This window comes from Platalea leucorodia (assembly GCF_965183815.1).
Source record: "Platalea leucorodia genome assembly, chromosome: 1".
Lineage (NCBI taxonomy): Eukaryota > Metazoa > Chordata > Aves > Pelecaniformes > Threskiornithidae > Platalea > Platalea leucorodia.
The window spans coordinates 118773544-118792416 of record NC_138823.1 but is presented as its reverse complement, the minus strand read 5'-3'; the positions used below and the strand labels follow the sequence as shown (position 1 = coordinate 118792416).

At 41.9% G+C, this 18873-nt stretch overlaps 1 protein-coding gene across 1 annotated transcript in view; it reads right to left on the bottom strand.

The window, feature by feature from the left end:
• Window positions 1-3036: 3036 nt before the first annotated feature.
• MYRIP (myosin VIIA and Rab interacting protein) overlaps window positions 3037-18873 on the bottom strand; it is a 238475-nt gene continuing 222638 nt past the window's right edge. Inside the window, exons 12-17 of the mRNA XM_082310973.1 lie at window positions 14133-14327; window positions 9342-9503; window positions 7529-7633; window positions 7373-7433; window positions 6447-6565; window positions 3037-5755 (exon numbers count right to left, since the gene is read on the bottom strand). Coding sequence (XP_082167099.1) covers window positions 5723-5755; window positions 6447-6565; window positions 7373-7433; window positions 7529-7633; window positions 9342-9503; window positions 14133-14327 — 675 coding nt within the window. The 3' untranslated portion in view covers window positions 3037-5722. The remainder of the gene's footprint in view (window positions 5756-6446; window positions 6566-7372; window positions 7434-7528; window positions 7634-9341; window positions 9504-14132; window positions 14328-18873) is intronic.

Here is an 18873-nt window from a genome sequence, read left to right as displayed (position 1 = left end):
ATGTGGGGTTTTTAGGTATCCAGGTGAAAAAAATGAAATTACTTGGGTTTTGGTGGGCAGGAGGCGTGTTAAATACTATGTGGGAAGACTTACAAGATGTATTTGTGGAGAAGTTCACAGCCAAAGTGGATTTTTTATTTTCTTTGTTCCAGCATCAAAATGCACAGGGGAAAATCCTGCTGCCTTGCCCGAGACTTTCATATGACTTGGATAATATATAATGCACTTAAATTGCAATTTATTCCTGTTCCTGACATTCATCTGGCCTTGGAATAATTTGGCATTTCCTTGGGGTGGCATCATCTCCAGCGCTTTGTAGATTTTCCCTGTTGCTATATCTTAAGTCTTTTAATACGACTATACCCCTCTCCACACCTGCTCTAAAACTAGACTAGACTATACAAATAAGTCAAGTGTACTTCAGATGCATTAAAAGAGAAAAAGTCATCCATGAAAACAACTTCCTAAGTGAACCAGAATTAGCTTTTTATGTTTACCTCTCACACAGGAACGCCCTCTGCAATCCAGTGCATTTGTTAGCCTGTAGAGATACCGTACCTGGTGGGTGCAGCAGACATGGATGCTGGACGGTAGGACCTTCAGGACTTTAGCTAAGAGAGGACAGTTTAAAAGTGGCAGTGCAGGGAGCTACTACGGTCTTTCTGAATGCAGGCTGCATTGTAACGTCTTCCAGGGTTCAGATCAGTTTGAAAGCACGCTGTGCCCTCCTGAATTGCTGAGTACTTTGGCTTATGTTCGAATTGCAGGTTGCGGCCCAGATGGATGAAAATTAATTTTGCATCTGAACCCTCTTCCTTTGGGCTCCACACATGGCAGGTGACCCTCAAAGGAACTAGAAAGTTGTGTGCCTGGCTGCAGCCCTTCCCCTTGTTGTTTTTTTTTTTTTCCTGGGCTACAAATGAGCCGCCTCACACCCGCGAGATGGTCAGGAAATGCTGCCTTTAAGTACAGTGGCAGATGCTTCACTGGCTGCTTTGAATTCCAGGTCCTGAGATCGATCCTTTTTGGTACGTGGGCCGTGGCGTTCGCCCCATCGGTCGGTTTGGGAAGAGGCAGCTGAGAAGCGGCCGTGGTGGCCTGAGGCCTGTGAGCAGGCACCTGGATTTCATCTTGAACGCTTTGTGGGAGCAAAAAGTGTCGGACACAGAAGGCAGCGACTGGTGATCCCCGTTCCCCGAGGCAGTGACCCGGCCTCTGCTCTTTGAATTGCGCCCTCCCCTGCACCTCAGACCTCCAGTTCTGCTTTTGCCTAGCAATCCCACGCTGCTCTTCTTCCTCCTCCTTGTGCAAGTTCCTTCAAAAAGAAACATATTCGGGGTGCCGGTAAAAGACAACGCACGGACACTAGCACTGAGTACAACCATAGCTTCTAAAAATGTTTCTTTGTCTTACATCCCCAGCAATCCCTTGATGCTGTTGGCTGTAACGTTAGGTTTATCCAAAAACCACGCAACTTTTGTGCTGGGATTTAAACTCTGCAGTGTTAAGTGTATCATGAAGCCTTCCTGTCACATTTCAAAGTCAATGGCTGTTGAGATGTAAAAATAAAAAGCAATGGTTGGAAGAAAGAAAAAAGGCTCTCACTAATTTTTAACGTACCTGCATTAATGGCATGAAATGCTGATGCTCTGTGTGTAGTTTTTATATAGACTGTTAACATCCACTCGTAGGAACGTAGCCCTGAACTACCCACTGCCTCCTTATGATTCTTCCTGTACTGCTGGAGAGATGCATTAACGAACAAAAAGGGGTTCCTATCAAAGATAAGTATTTTCTCCCTGCTGAAGAAAAAAAATAAAATTGGCTAATTAAACTCTTCAGAGTAGTTTTGTGCCTACGGCATGTAATCATGCACCATTACCCAAAAGGGGTAAGGGCCTAAACTAGCTGATTCCCTTTAAAACAATGCAGTTGTTTGTAAGTACATTACCTGCTCAAGCTGAAGTCCCTCTTGGAGGATCGCAAGCAATGCACCACCTACTACGTTAGTCCACACCAATAAGCCTGGGGTTGTGGCTCAGTCCTCATGTTTGCCATGCTAATTAACTTTGTTATATTCCTTTTATAAGAAGTGTTATTTACAATATGTTTAATCTTGATTAATAACTTTTACCAGCAATAATATTCGAATGCAGTTGAACCTATGGCTTATATCCAAAAAAGATAAGTTTACAATTTAGCTAATGACTGACAGTTAAATCCAGGCCATGAATCATTCTGCAAAAGACAAATTAGAACGAACTTGCATTTCTAGTTGTGCTTTGTTAGAATTACTACTAAAATTTAATAGTGGGTGAATTAATCATCGCAGATAATTCAGCCCTTTTTTTACTCTTTCTGAATGGTCTGTCAGCAAGGAGTGGATTTTTATTATAATAAGGTAATTACTGCTATTTATAACACAACATATAACACCCAAAGCGTTACTTAAAACATGCTAGTTTAGATGAATGCCCTCATGGTGGAGAAAATATGCTGATAAAGAAATATTTTGATCAGCATTCATCGCATGTGACTTTGGAACTACTAGACTAAGATTATCAGCAGGGTTCTTGCTCAGTTTATCATTTTGTAGCGATCCCAGTGAGAATTATAGAAATTCTGCCCGAGAAATTCTGTTTGAGATGGTGTTTCGCCCAACAGACTTGACAGCCTGGAGAAGACCAAGCATCAAATGTTCCTAGCGGGATCCCTCCCACCCCAGCCCCAGCGGAAAAAATCTGAACCAAGTGCCTGAAGCGCGTACTCCTCCCCTGGGCTAACCGCGGCCGCTCTGCGGAGCTGCCAGCCTCCCGGCTTTATCGGGGGACGGGGCATTTGTGGACCGGCAGCACCTGAGCTCTGTGCACGGCAGCGCGTTCTGCACGCTCCCTGGCCGAAGTGCACATAAATCCAAACACCGGAGAAGAACTTTTGGTTTTTCTTTATGAATCAGGTCCTTGAAAAGGCATTCTTTTCATAAATTGCTTTTACTCTTTTATAATTTCTCTTGACAATAATTCTCGGTGAGTATGCAGATAACAACAACAAGGCAAGCTTAATATTCACTCAGACTTAATCAAATAGATCATATAGTCTTCATTTTACCCATTAAAATATTTTCATTTATAAAAATTAATCTAAATATAAATATTAACACTAAAGATTGAAATCACTTGATGACAAAATAATTCTTTGTGTGCTATAACATATGCTTTTATGATTTTTTTAAAACAGTAAATTATATCTTTGCACGTATTTGGCACAATAAACATTTGTAAAAATTCAAATGCCTTATAGCAGGTGGGATTTTTTTTTCTTTTTCTTTTTTTTTTTTTTTTGCAATGCCTACACAGTACACATTTTTCTGTCAAAGACTGAATATTTTAACATTGTAACACGATAATAGTTGCTTTTCATGCCTCTTAAGGAAAACAACCTATTCCAAACTTTGTTGGCTTATTTAAATCACACTAACAGAACAAAAGCCAAAGAGTTATTCTATTAAAATTAGTCATTTCTGTATTGATATTACATACACAATATTATTTATTATTTATTAGACGAATATGTAGACCAACCACCGTTAATGACATTTCGTAACACGCATACCTGCATAAACCAGAACCTGGGAATGTATTGTATACATACACGAAAACAGTCAAGGAAGGGGGAGGACACCGGATAACAAAAAAATACTAGGCATCCTACTCTGTTTAACCTCCTTTAATGGACTGCATATATAAATAAAATCTATTTGTTTTATATATATATTTATATATTAAACAGAGTGGGCCAAATTCTGCCCTCACATCTGTGCAAACCAATTCCAGAGAACTAGTATTGTGTGAGAGTAAAAGAAGGCATAATTTCACGCAGAATAAACACATTGGGTCAGATCTCGGGCAGATGGAAATTCCTTGAAGGGATGGAGCGACGCTCATGTATTCTAGGCGGGAAGATGGTTGTATTTATTCTGAGGGTCCCTTACATGCAGCTGGACATCAGTTTACTGACAAGCTCGATGTCAAATGTGGGTGGAAGATTTGCAACTGGCACTGTTTTTCCAACCGTCCCATCCAGCCGTTGCTTACCTTCCCCACCTGCCCCCCTAAATTCAGATCAGCCAGGAAATTTGCCCAGTTTTGCTCATATTTGCCCAACCACAGGTGTCCCAGGGGACTGCTTTCCTGCCGCGCGGCAGGTAACACGCGGCACTCTGCTAGTGGGTACTCGCTGGGAGCGCAGGGAGCGGAGCAGCTCTCGCCCCTCCCTGGTACCCGCTGGTGTCGGGAGAGCTCGCCGCTCCTTAATGCTGAGGGGGAACTTGCCAGCCCATGCCCTCCTTCACAGCACGCTTCACGTCGACCCAGTCAGCATCTGGGTACCTGCTCTGCACTTTGTGTGGAAGATAAGGGATTCACTGGCTTATCCCCTCCTCTAACTACCTCCTTTGTATTCTTCAGAGCAAAAGGTACCACAAATTGGCAAGGTCCTCCCTGAGAAGGCTGAGAGGCACACGCTGTGAGCAGCATCTTCCCTCCTGGGCATCTGCTCGAGGGCCTTCCAGTTTGGCTCACCTTTCAAAGGTCTCAAGAAACGAAAGAAGAAATTTTACTATTCACAATCCAATTCAGAGTGGTCCAACGGTAGTGGGGTGCACGTGGCGCCAGTGACAGGCCCCAGCTATTCCACGCTGGGTACAGACTAGTAAAGGAAGAGATGTCTGGGCTATATTTTTCACCTGCTCAGAAAACTGCAGAAGGACATCTCTTACAGGTTGCAGCCACCCTACTATCACCAGCCAGTCAGCAGAGATCTCATCCACAATGCTTTTACTTTCTGTTTCCAATCTTAAAGATTTGGTCAGAATTTATTCTGAACTACAGCATGGTTGGACACCACCAAGCAGACAATGCTACCAAGAAGAACTAGACATACAAAGGTGTGGGTTTCACAGGAGTGTTCAGATATTTCCAGACGCCAGGATTGTAATTCAACAGACATCTGGTCCACATGTGCTGCCACCAATTCACGGTTCAACATGACATCCATGTTTCCCCTGCTGCCAAGAGCAAAATACCTAGCTCTGGAGCTAGAACATTAACTCTGCCAAACGTACCCTCAGTGAATGGAGAAGTCTTTGCACATCACATCTCCTCCTACAAACCCTGTCAAAATTTCCACTGACTCACTGGGAGCAGAGCTAGGTACGTTGATTCTCCACTCCCACCACGCAGCTGAAAAGCAGCATACACTGCACAGAGTTGTTGTTATTGCTCGACAAGATGGATGCCTACGTGAATAGTAAGAGGCCAGCAAATATGGATCACGGGTCTGCTTTGTTCTTTCTTTTTGTACGAAATATTGGCCTATAATTATGATTGAGTCTACAAAAACATACTGCGGTTTAAAGACGACATACTTTAGTACAATCAATGGGGAGAAAAAGTGCATCTTAAAATGTGGAGCCTTGCTTTTGAAACTCAGCATCCTTTCTAGAGTCTTGTGAGAACTTTAAGGCAGAGTTTCCTTTAGCAGACCACAATGCTGAAGACTTGGACAGCTTTCTCAGTGAGGTATCCAAACAAAGCCCTATAACTGAGGCATTGTGGGTTCTTGAGGGTCCATTTTCAGCTGGACATACACAATGGCTGTTAAGTAAAGGCACTCTAGTGTACAGCCTTAGGCAGTGTGTTATTGGCAGTAGGGAAGTGTAAGTTTAGTACATCACAGCAGATCCTACAGCAGGTTCCTAGAACAGAAAGGGACAGGAAAGAAAAAAACATGAGCAAAACACAGAACAAGCTTGCTGAAGCTTCTAGGGAGCCAGGTCCTTCCCCTTCTCACGTCCCTGCCTGTTTTCCACATATCTAGTGGCAGACTGCTTCAGGAGAGTCAGCTTTTTTCCTTATCCTTCTACAGCTGCTCTAGAAGATATGACTGACAGCTGTATGGTGAAGCCTATTTGCTCAAACCCTGCAGAGCCAATGCATGGCCTATCTATCCCTTAAACTCCACTTCAGTAACCTTTGAACATTTCTCAAAAATTAGGGAGATTCAAGGTGACTCTCACTGGCTGAGTTACAGTGTGCAGCTGGTTCTGTGAGGGTCTGGTTCAGAAGTCTGAATTGCAGGGGACCGCTGATTTATTTTTTTTTTTTTTTTAAATAAGGCTAGCACATTCCTGGAGACCTGACAGCCAGAATACATTTACAGAGGCTGACATTCAGGACTGCACAGCTGCTATATTATGGCATATAGTCAGACAGCTTCCAAGGACACTGGTCGTGTTTGTTCAGAGCTGCCTCAGCGGTTTCTATTCTTTTTCCTCCAACTATTAAGAGAAGGTTTGTGAAGATGCTGAAATATAGCTGCCTACACAGATATCGCTCTCTATTTACGGCTTTTAACAGCAATTTTAACAACATTTGTTATGAGTTTACCATTAAGTCCTTGGCAGTGCTTTTCCTCTCTTTAGTTCTTTGTGTTAGAGATCCTTGAAGCATGAAGTTTCTGTTAAACGTTCTGACAGTGGTAACTGGAGAACCATCTATTTTTTCACCTGGGAAAAATACAGAAAGGGAGATTTTTCACATAACACATTGAAGCAGATGTAACAATACTCCTGAAGAGTCACAGCTTCTAGAGAGATAAACCTTCCCCTAAGACGTATGAGGAAAGCTGGATTTAATTTAAATGAAAAACAGCAGGCTGTGATACTCCAAATTTATTAAAGTTTGAGGCCATGTCAATCAGTGGAATTACAAGAGAGTAAACCAAGAACAATGCAAGGTGAAGCAGGCCCTAGAATTGTCAGAGATAATGCACTGTGGGGTTAAAAAAAAAAGAGAAAACATGAAAGAAAAAAGCACTTTGTTTTATAAAGCCAATTCACAGCCACACCCTAACATACCAGGAACATCACTGAGCCACATCATATGGACTGAAATCAGCAGACATAGGCTTTAAGAAAGCAATGGTGGGTTGTGGAGGGTGGCTACTGGCTTTTCATAATTAAACACTGCGACTGCTTGGGCCTGACAGCCTAACCCCAGGCATGCCAGAGTAGCAGCGTCCCTGCTGCAGGACAAGTATTCAGCATTTCTCATTTGCTTTTCCCAGCCTTCTGCTTCTGCTCCTATTAATTTGCCACTGTCACAACTTCCACGGAAAGAGAAAGTGGTGATGCTTTTTTAATGTGACAAATGGGTATTTTATGTAATGCAAGTACAATGGGAAATGAGGAGGGTGGACATATTTTCTGTTCATTTTATAACTTAATCTTTCCCCCACTTTGCTGAACTGTACATTATATTGAACCTTAGAAGGAGAGACTCTGTCTCTAACATACGTAACAATTTAAGTGCACCTTTTACTGGTGGAGCTGGAAGTTTTCTCCTCTGCTGTCTTGATGTGTCTATTGTATGCATCTGTAAACAACACATATACGTTACTCAACTCCATTACAGAGTAAGAGGCAAGATTTCCCCAATGTATTATTGAATACTACATAATGTTCTGGCACCTGGTTTGTTTGCTTTTGATCCCGTTTCCTTGTCAGGCGAACACATGGAGCCACGTTCAAGCCTGCAACAGTGAGAGCTGATATTCTGCTCTCAATATCTGAAATCTTCAAAGAAAATAAAAGAGAGAGACAGACAGATAGGGAAGGGGAAAAAGAAGTTTTAAAATTACTGTGGATGCCACTACTGAAATATATCCCTCCCCCAGTCAAATTCTCTTTAATAAAGAAATATAAACAGATGGCTAACTTCTTCAGCAATTCTGACACCTTCCTGTATTCTTTAGTCCTGATGTTAAAAGGGGCTTAATTTGTTAGTAAAGATGGAGTAAAGGAACAATCCAACCTACCGTGTGATTCCAAGGAAGAGGCATTTTACTCCTTTTGAGGAAAAAAGAAAGGAGGAGAGAAAACCCCCCTCTGCCATCTCCCAGTTACCTTTAGCTGCATAATCCCAAGTTCATTCAAGCTGTGTTTTTCAAAGGCTACATTCAAAGAATGACTTTGTGGAACACATTTGCTAATTCAAAATTAATTTCATGCATACACAAAGTACATCCTCCGTCACAAAATCTAAACATTTGGTCTTAAATATTTATAATTTAAGTGTATATGTATGTTAAACACAAACATGCATAAATACAGGTACATGCTATATAAAAACACTCAATGGAAAACAAATTGCTTGGAAAAACAAAAGTCCGAGAATGCAAATATCTGGGGGGAAAATAGGCTGATGTTGAGACTGGAGGAAGCAAACGTTGCCAAAAGAGAGAGATGTGTCAGAGAAGTCAGACATATAACCCGACTCCTGATTCACGATGACACCTGAAGCTGTTCACTCTGCAGAAGGCCTTCAGTTGGCCTCTTTGTCATCCTCCTTGCATAGCTTAGGCCTCTCTCCTCCTCATGTCTCACCCCCATTAACATATTTACTGTAAAATAATGACTGAAGCCAACAAAACGTCACTGCCAGTTTGCCATCTAGTGCAGCAGTGCACTTCTGACATCAGAGAGATGCCAGACTCTCAGATCTTTGCTCAGTCCTAAATTGAGCATGCTACTGCTGAGTAAAATAACCAGGTACTTCCCATTAAAGCCTGGCACAGGCAGGTCAGAGTGCCTCGCCTGGGACAGGCTGGTCAGTGAAATCATTGGCAGGGAGCTGCTAGCAGTGTTATCCCCTTGAGGTCTGGCAGCGTTACCTCGTTCAGCTTTTAGCACCAGATCACGATGCTCTTCTGAGCCCCAGACTTTCTGGAGCTCACTAGGAGACACTAGGTCGCAGCCCACAAGAGCAATTGCCTTTTGGCTGGGATGTGTGCGGCTAAATCCCAAGGCAGGCTAGCAAGTGCTAGGCTCTGTGCTTGGCTCAGCAGCTGGCTGCCCTTGGCCTTTTTCAGTAGAATGGTACCAACACTGGCTTCTTCTAGGCAGTGCTTTACAATCTGCTGATTAGATAAACTGCCTAAAACTGTATTTGCAGTCTGACCACAGCCACGCATGTGACACAGAGTGCACCATGTGAGCTGCCTGGCAGCCAGGAGCGGGTTCAGTATTAGTATTGCAGTAACAGGCTGTTGCACTCCCATGTCTGGAAACAAGCTGGGGGAAGAAAAAAATACAGTACATCTGGCTGGGCTGAGTTACGCATCTCAGTTAAGCTTTGCTCAGCTCCTGTGATGCAGTCAGCATCCTTGGATCATCAGTCCACTGCGGTACAAAAGAATATCAAAAGTAAGTGTGTGTGGACAAAAGGTGAGCGCTAGGCAAGGCAGCGTGAAACCTGCAGGTAGGGAGGAGCTGCTGTTCTCACCTGAAGCTCTGCGTGATGAACCTGGGCGGCTGCTGTGGCCACCTGATCCTCCAGATCGGCCAGCTCAGATTCTGCAGTAACACTGTTGATCTTGCGTGCCGCATCCTCCAGGTTGGTCAGCTGCCCCTCCAGCCCGTACACCGTGCTGGCTGTCAAGTACACCTGCATGGCCAAGGCAGGGAGAGGTGTCAGTGATTTCCGTTTTGTGGGCACGGAGGTCTGAGCAGACTGCATCTTCCACAATGCCTTTGAGCTTCCCTCCTTGCTAACCCACTACAGGGAGACTTACCTGGCAGAGGAAAGTCATGGGGGAATAATCTGAAAACACACATCCACAAAGAGAAGGGAGGCGTGAGGTGGCTGAACTCCAAATTTCGTAGGTGCTACAATGGTATTCCAAAACAGATTTGTTCCAGATTCGCCAGCAAAAAAAAAAAACAACTGAAAAGTTTGCCTGTTTATTTTTGATATTCAATTGCATAACAAAAACCCTGAAGTCTACAAGGGGAAGCCAACAGATCACACCTCATATGAAACTGTGTTTACTGAAACACAGCTAATGCCTTCTGGCAATCAAAACTCTGTAAGAATAACTGTTCAGCAGCATATGGTTATTAACTTCTTATGGAGTAACTGTGCTTACATGTACAACACAGTTTTCCATCCTGTTCTGCTCTCACCCAAATATACAGCAGCCAAAACCTTCCCATCTCCCGGCCCTTTGGAGTGAATCTGTGGAGGGTCAATAGACTTATCTGTGCCACATAAGAGAGAATAACAGACTTTATCATTTAGAGATCTTCCCTAAAAACAAACAACTTTTAATATTTTGACTGAGCTATGATACCTCTGATAACTGCAGGTAAAGGTTTCATTTCCCATTCAGCTCCTCGGAGCAATAATTCATGATACACCGTGTTTTATGTTTCTTCTATTTCACAAAGAAATCTAAGGTACATGGCTGGATGGAGGTCTCTGGTTTATAGAAAAGGGTAATTTTCAAGCATCAGCTTTTGACATCTGTGCTTAAAATTGTGCAGACCCATGCAAAAATACTGCACCTTCTGCCTATTTACTAGATAGCCAAGAGACTGTTTCCATGAGGCTGGTAACAACACAGTGGAAATGAAATATATATTCTGATTTGCCCCACTGGCAGCCTCACTCACTCTAATAACAGTAAAGACTGTTGTGCTACGAAATTAGCATGAATTACACATATTCTGCATCTGACTTCATGGTTTGAGGGGCAAGCAAACAGGATCTGAACCAGATCCTTGAGCAAATACCTTTACTTCATACCTGTTTTCCACTCAGGTCATTATATATGCCCACAATTCCTAGATCATGCAGTCCTTTGACATAACAGGTATTCAAGTAATTTCTGGTCATGCTGTGACTTTATGGATCAAAAGTGGTGGAGAATGACTAGATTAATATTTAAATGAGTGTTTACTTTTCATTATTTTTTATTTTATTATTGTTTCTTAATTGCTTGCAATAGTTTTTTTCCCTTTGTATCAATTGTTTCAAAGCATAAATGTATATACTTTTTTTCATGTATGTGACTTTGCTAAGAAACAAATTCACTACATCTTCTATGAACTGCATCTTGTAAGACCACAGTCTAACTGCAGGCATGAAATCTTTGAAAAATGTACCTAGAACAAATACGTGATCTCATTTAACATCTTTGCTGAAGTACTTGGAGACACAGGTAGACCATAAAGTTAACATGCTGATTTAAATAGAAATGCTGCTGCTTTTGTGGGTTTTAATTATTCTTTCCATTCATTTAAATTATACATCTTTGTGGTGCAACATACCAAAGCCACTTCAGATTAAAAGGTGATTTTTTTGATTTCCCTGTCACGTCTAAAAGCTCAGAGAAAGACGAAAAAGGAACATTATGAACAGAAACATCTTTAGAAACTTAAAGATGCATTTAAATGCATCTGCATAAGAAGTTGTACTTTTCAAGAGGGGAAAAAAAATCTAAAGAAAATAGGACTGATAGAAAAACATGGGAAGGGAAGGTCATCAATGTTTTTGTCACTCAATCAGCCCCTACCTTTTTTAAATTTTAATTTTATTGAACATTTTCCAGCTAGATCTAAATAAAAGATTTTTCTAAAGAATATTCTCTTTACCTGAACAATTGTTGTGCTTCAAAACAGCAATGGGGTACTTGCAGGTGTCCACTATATTATGCCCTTATGCATCCATTGACATTCAGATTGTGGGGACTTATTTTACTACCATTTAGGTCTGCACAGCTTCCACTAAAACCTACCCAACCTTGTGCTGGTGCAGGTGGCCCTACATTCTCCCCACTGATGCATGCACTGTCCCCAAAATGCTACAGAAAGCAAAAATGAACAAAGCATGTATATATAGCCAGACCCTCTTCCAAGACTTGCTGCAAAGAGGATGTGCTGCATGCAGATATGCCCCCAGCTGCACTGAGAAAGTTATGGATTCCTGGATTTCTAAAGGCTCTTTAACTCTGCTATGGAGTGTGGTGGTGAAATCCGGAAACTGTCAAGTTTTGCCATCTACTTCAAATCCTGTGTGGGGCAGAGAAAGATGTAGCGTGTGGACACAGTAAGGCTGAATAACTTCTGAATTATGCAGGGAATTGAGAGAAGCTAAACCAGGGGTATGCTGCAAGGAGAGCAACACTACAGCATGAAATGCTCTGCCTCAGTGCCCAGCCTCTGCTCAGTGAGAAATGCTTGGCCCGAATGAATGACACGGGGCCACGGCACCACAGATGCCAAAGCTCCACAAGGATGGGAGAGATTGTTGGAGTGTAACTGGGGAAAAAAACACACCTCAGATAGTTTACAACACAGTTCTCCACAGAAAAAATGCGGGAGGAACTCTCCCCAAATTGCTCTCTGTCCTCCTGAGGAACTTAGTTTTTCTAAAGATGTGGTCCAGCCTGAACTTGGAGTTTCGTTCTGTATCCACTCTCCTGACAAATGCATTCTGTGGTGTGTGGAGCTAGGATGCTTCAGTATGTCGTGGGGGAGAAAATCTCCACCCACCTATTTCTATTATTCTGAAAAATATTAATCAAACTCAACTAGAAGTTGTTGTGGGGGTGCATCTGTTGTGTAAGATTGAAATGGATATCACGGTAGGTGGCATGAGGAAGGCACTTTGCTTGCCACAAGCTCAAGTCATACCCTTCTCCGGGCACTAGAGCAGCAACTGCTATGGGAAGCCTTTACCATTCTGCAGAGGGCCATATCTGAGCTGCCACAGGACCAGCATCTCCTGGACACATCCTCCTGTCCTGCACTCCCAGCCGCACTGGGGAGGACTCCCAAGCCTATTTTGCTTTGAGTTCCCCTCCCAGAGAGGAGCTGGGAGCACAGCCACCATATGGAGAGCTCCGAGGCAGGGCAGGCTCACGTGGCTGTGGTGCCCCATGATGGAGGGCAGGAGATGCCCACAACCAGGACAGTGTGTGGGATCGAGGAGGAGCAGGAGCACCTCAGATGGCACAGCAGGATGCCTGGGAAGGCTGAGCAGAGATGGGAAGGAGAGGTTTGGAGGTCAGGTTATGACTGGGAGCTGGTTGGGGAGGAGCGAAGGTGCTCTGGGGTGGGTTGGAGGGCATCCTGTTGGTGTGTGCAGGGGAAAGCTCTGAGATGGAAAAGGTTGTGGTGCAGATGATGTTAGGAAGGATAGGATCTAGCCTAGGAACCTCCAAACCACAGCAGTGCTGGGAGATTTGAGATCAGAAAAGGTGTGGTGAGAGGGACTGTGGAGTTGTGGGACTGGTGGAAGGGCTCTGGAGCAGGACAGGCCCAGTGCCAGGACTGGCTGTTATTGCCATGGATTATCTCCCTCTCAGTCCCTGGCCTGGGGCTGTTGTGGAAGTGCGTTTCTGTGAAGAAAACTGATTTTATCCCCCAAGAAGAGATTCTGTCTGAAAATTCTGCAGGGCTAAAGAAAACCAGGATCTATTTTCTTGAATTGATCAGGATGTTATAATGGGGCAACCCAGATTCCTATGAGATCTTTAGAGCTCCTAATGAAGGGAAAAATCACTGAAATGTAATCAGTTAAACGTAGGAAGAAGAGAAAATCGAAAGTTACAAGTGTACCAACTCCATTAAGTGGCTGCATAAGAAGTTCCAAAGAGTAGTGACTTCCCTTTATGATTCAGCATTACACTTTTCCTTGCAGATGACAGGTACTCATGAAAAAGGATGGGTGATTCGGACACGGACAAACAGAAATGTTTGTTTAAATCGGCTTCTCCAGCCCGCTCTTTTTAACAGTGCAGCGGGCAGCTCCGGCTCCCTGGGTGCTCAGTGCAGTGTGCTGGGCAAGTGTGGGCAGAGGAAGAGCTCTTCCACTTTTTCTCTGTGTGACCAGGGACATGCTTTCCCCTACCTGTCCTTACAATAATGAGGCTGTGCTGGGACTTGGAGACGTGGTTTCAGCAAGGTATGGCGCAGCCACAGAGGTTCGGAGGGCTTAAGAGTTAACTTTTGAGGTAGGCATTTTAAAGTCAGTTGTAAAACCCAACACATCCAACTCTCCCCTTCCCTCAAATATTTTAAAGCACACATTAAAAAAAAACCCAACAACACAGCTGAGTACCCCTTTGAAATAGGCTTTTTTTGTTCTGTTTGTGTATTTGTTTAATAACCAAAAATTATTTCTGAACATCCACTGATGCTGCCTACGCGCTTTCCCTTTCCAGCTGGCACACACACATAGGTACACTCGCTCACACACATGACACTTTCACATACTGATTCATGTTCTTACATTTTCTTCCAGTGTGGTGAGCTGCTCATCGAGTCTGATAGGGTCTGTCCCCAGTGGGAACGTCCCTCTTCCTCTGTCCTGAATGTCAGCTGGGAAATCACAGGGACCAGTGGATTCTGCTATCAGTTCTTCAGTGGCATTGATGACTTTCAGGACCTCTGTAGATATGTTGCAGAGAGAGACAGCAGAGTACTTCTGTTTTGTTACAAGAGTAGACAGAGAAAACAACAGCATTAAATTAGCACAAAGAGGTAATATGTAAAATCACCTTGCTAAGAGCTGTAGCTTTAGCCATGCTAAAACAATATACCTGGCTAACTGCTGTGAACAGACACAAGAGCTGTGTGATGAAATTGGAATCTACTTCTCTTTTTCTCTGTTCCTTTTTCACATATGCACGCTGATATGGCATGCAAAAGAACATACACACGCAATTCTTCCACAACACAATTTCTACTGGAGGGATGGTCCAACTCTTATCACGAAGGAGCACAGAAATATCCAGCTTTAAAATCCAAGCGAGCTAGATAAGGCTATTTTTGCAATAGCGCTTTAAACAGGTTTTAACACACAATCTTCCTCTTTGGGTACTGGCAAACAGATGTGGAATCATCCGCCCCGATACCCACAGGAGCTATCACATCGCAGGCGCAAACACGGGAGAGCAATCTTCAGCAGCCCTATCAGGAGGGCAGTTTACAAAGATGTCCGCTATGGATTACGTGATAGCCCCAAAAGACAAAGGTTGAGCTATAAGTGTGTAAACACTTGTATCTTGATTTTTAAAAAGTTTAAATTTATCTTTTTTTTAATATTTATGAAATACATTATATCAAATACCAAGGAAAAGCATGCAGTTTTATCCAGTTTTTGGTTTTTCTTTTAAACAACTGTAAGCCTTGTTATCCGTGTTTCTGATTTGTAATTAACTATCCTGATTCTGATGATTCTCACAGAGCTTTAGGCTTCAGGACAACTCTTTTGATGGCAATAAAATTTCACCTGATGTACCTTCAAGCATCAAGCTCAACATCCAAACTATACAGCTTGGAGAATGAGCCAAAGCTTGTTGAAAGCCAATACGAATACTGTCAACTGAATTTATGTGTAATACCTTTAGTGTTGCTTTGCCTAAAAAAAAGTGTGGGAAGTTTAGACCTAAATTTAATTCATTCCTCAAACCTGCAAATACTTATGCATGTGAATTAGGGGCCCACCCATCTGTAAATTTTTCCACAAACAAAATATCTGAGGATCAAAACTGAGGAAACAGACAGTCTTTGGATTCTATATAGTAAATTCTATAGTACAGAAAAGTGTAACTGATTAAAAATGTTTGTGTGTCATGCAAACATTGTATTAATCAATATGTCAGCTGGCCTCCTAGGCAAGATATAGGAGAAATAATGTTCCTTTGCTTCACACAAACTCTGGTGGGTTTAACTGGAAAACCTCTTTTATTATCTCTTTCCTGTAATTAGCTGTTCATTTTTATGTTAGATAAGACTTTTACTGAAAACCTACTTTTTTAGCAGTGTGTACTCAATTGTCATATATCAATACATTAAGGCATCTTTAGCACTGTTATTTCTCCGAATTACAAGAATAATTAGATACATGAGATTAAAGAGAAGGAGAACAAAGCAAATACAGTATGCTACAGCACACAGATCTTTAGCTTGTTAGGACAGCCAACACAGTCCTGAACGAGTAGGCCTAGGACTCTCTTACTGAGAACAAATACTTGAACCCCATAAATAGCCTACTCTTTTTTTCCATTTATTTTCACAAGTGCCAATTAGGTTAAAAACAGATCAATAATTTTATAGGACAGAAGAGGAAATCAATGTTACTTTGTTTTATTATTTGCTTTTACAAGTACCTAATTCTTATTCTATTCTATGAGTAGCGAACAAAAAAGGATACAGGCCAGACACTACATTTTCTTCATCATTTTCACTGATGTATGTTCTCCATTTCAAGAACTGTAGCCTCACTTCAGTGTTCATTATTTCTTAAATTTTTTATTATCCTTTGTAGCTAATGATGGATATCCAAAAGAGATTAAATTAGAAAAAGGTGTTCTTATACCAGAATATGAGAATCCATATTGGCATTTATTACAGACCAATTACTGCAAAACAGGGTTTTTGGTTTTTGTTTTCCTGGTAAAGTGTTTTTTTGATAGGAAGCTTTAGGAAATCGAGATTTGGAGTAAAATACCCTACCTTCTCAATACGTAATAGATAGGGGAAGAAAAGTTCAATGAAAAAGAAATGTGATTTTTAGCTTTTCTAGAATTTTGAGGTAAGTTCTTAGTGGCATATGCTGTTTGACTTTTAAAACCAAAGATTTGCTTCACGTTAAACATTGCACAAGGCAGCTAGATGGATGTTCATAAAGTGTTTGCATCAATGAACATATCTTGATCCTAGCCTGCAGGTATCTAGCTAGACACCAGAATCACAATATTAAAGCTTTTCTTTAAGCTTGTGAAACATCTGCTTTTATAGAATAACAAGGATACAGCACTAGAAGTTAAACACCATGAAGAAATGCATGACAAACAAAAGTGATTTTCCTTAGAGTATATCTGAAGAGTTGATCTCCCAAAACCTAAGAGCACAAACAATATTTCAATGTATTTAGGACTAAACTTTGTGAAGGTATTCTGCTAAAGGATATTTAGAACTCAGCTTTGCCCTGGGCTGCATTTTACAGAGAAGTAAGAAGAGATTAACGTCTGCCCGAGGGAGACATAAAATCAACATGTGGGGAGTTCAGGGTTTCTCAATTAATGTTTTTGCATAAATTTCTACCTCTTTTTTGAGCAGCTGTTGAAAGCTGTTCAAACAGCTCATGTTCTAAAATGGCCAGTTTGCAAACGTGGTGGGTTATTCTAGACATAATTAAGATGTGTAAGGCAAAAAAAAAAAAAAGAAAAAAAAAGAAAAAAAAAAAAAAGAAGTGTCCTGGAGTTTTAGTGCTTCACAACCCTCTCCCCTCCCTGACCACCCACATCAAACTTAGGAATTATGAGGTTCTATAAAAATCACCTAAAATTCAGACACACGCACACCAAGATCATCCTGGTAGGTGGACATTTCAAATTGCTATAAAGATCTCTTGTCTGTCTAATTTATCTTGCCCTAGCAGGAAAGGTCATTATTAACACCTATAAGTGATTCAAAGCGACAGCTATCATGCCATGATGAAGTCTCTCCCATCTGTCTTGTCCAGCAAGTCAAAGAACTAATATGGATGTGACAGATGCAGAAAGCAATCTCTGTTACAAATATCTAGCACAGAAAAGGTAAGTGCAACCATTCTTCTCAAAACACTGGGATGCATTCTGATTTTGACTGTGCTTCCCTACTTCTGGATTAACACCACCCCTCCCAAATGAAATTGATGCAGCTGACCCAAATTTGAATGTTTGTACTGGTTATGAGAATCTCATTTTTGACTGAATTTGAGATTAAGAGATTAATGGAATGAAGAAAACATGCACTTATCCTTTTTATGATAATTAATGTCCACACTCACAAATACATTAAAGACAGTCAAAAGGAGATGCTAAATTTCCTGAGTTCTTTGTGGAAGAGTTTTGAAACCAATGAAATACTAAAAAAGCGTGTGTGTGCGTGTGAGCACATATACATGTATGTGTGCCTGAGTGTACTGAAAATAACAAACAGCATCTTGTAAGATTTCTTTACTGTCATTTCTCTGTGTGGTTGGACAGATGGAAAGGATTCCTGGCTTGCTGGAGATAAGGTTTCAGTGGTCTAAGCTAGCTCTTGCTGGCTGTTAGCCATTTCCCTCTCTTCTGCTGTCTCTTTCCTTTCCCTGCTGATGCTGCAGATATTTCCTTTGTCTTTTTCATTTAAGGATGCTACACTGGAAGGTGCTTTATAGAACAGTATTTGCATGCTTGCACAAGGTAACGGAAGTAACGCAGGATGATAAAACTGAAGCAACGTAAGTGTCCAAACTGCTGAGAGTAGGTGAGCATTAAGTCCTTGTATGCATCTCAGCAGCCTATGACATCTCCACATCAAGTCTCCTTTGCATGAACATTACTGTTTTTATTTTTAATGCTTCTAAAGTTGTTAAGTTCTCCATCACTTGAACTAATTTTTTCTCCACGATGTACTCAGCCATTAGCATTTTCTCTTTTTTGCTACTATGATGTTATGCCATCGTTAGGCTCTATTAAACTGGCATGGGAGGCAGTGACTTGCAATTCAATAGAGAAGAGTTGACATCGACAGTTAGATCAAGAAATAGAGCAAAGGAAACTTGCAGCTCTGGCAGTATTGACTGCGTCTGTGATAACTTTTAGTGCAATCATTTTTAGCTCTGGTCTCAAGCCATTCTATCACGCTCCCAGTTGCATGCCTGTTTCTCAGTCAATATCCTCATTTTTTTGTAGGGAGTTGAGCGGGGCTGAGGCGAAGACAAGTTTTGCTTTGCCACTGGTTGATTCATCTTTTCGGAGTACCCTGACTGAATCCAAACTTGACATAAATAAAACTAAACACCAAACCTGCCCCCTCATCTCCCCACCCCGTGGGAGTGCATTGTACAGCTTTGAGAAGGCCCTGAAAAGCCCACCAAAAGTCCATCTCCTTCACAGGCAACCAAGATCTGGGACACTGGCCAAGTCACAGTGTGGGAGGAACAGAGCCATCAATACCAAACCAACAACGGCAGTCGTCAACCCCAACCGTCTTTTGAA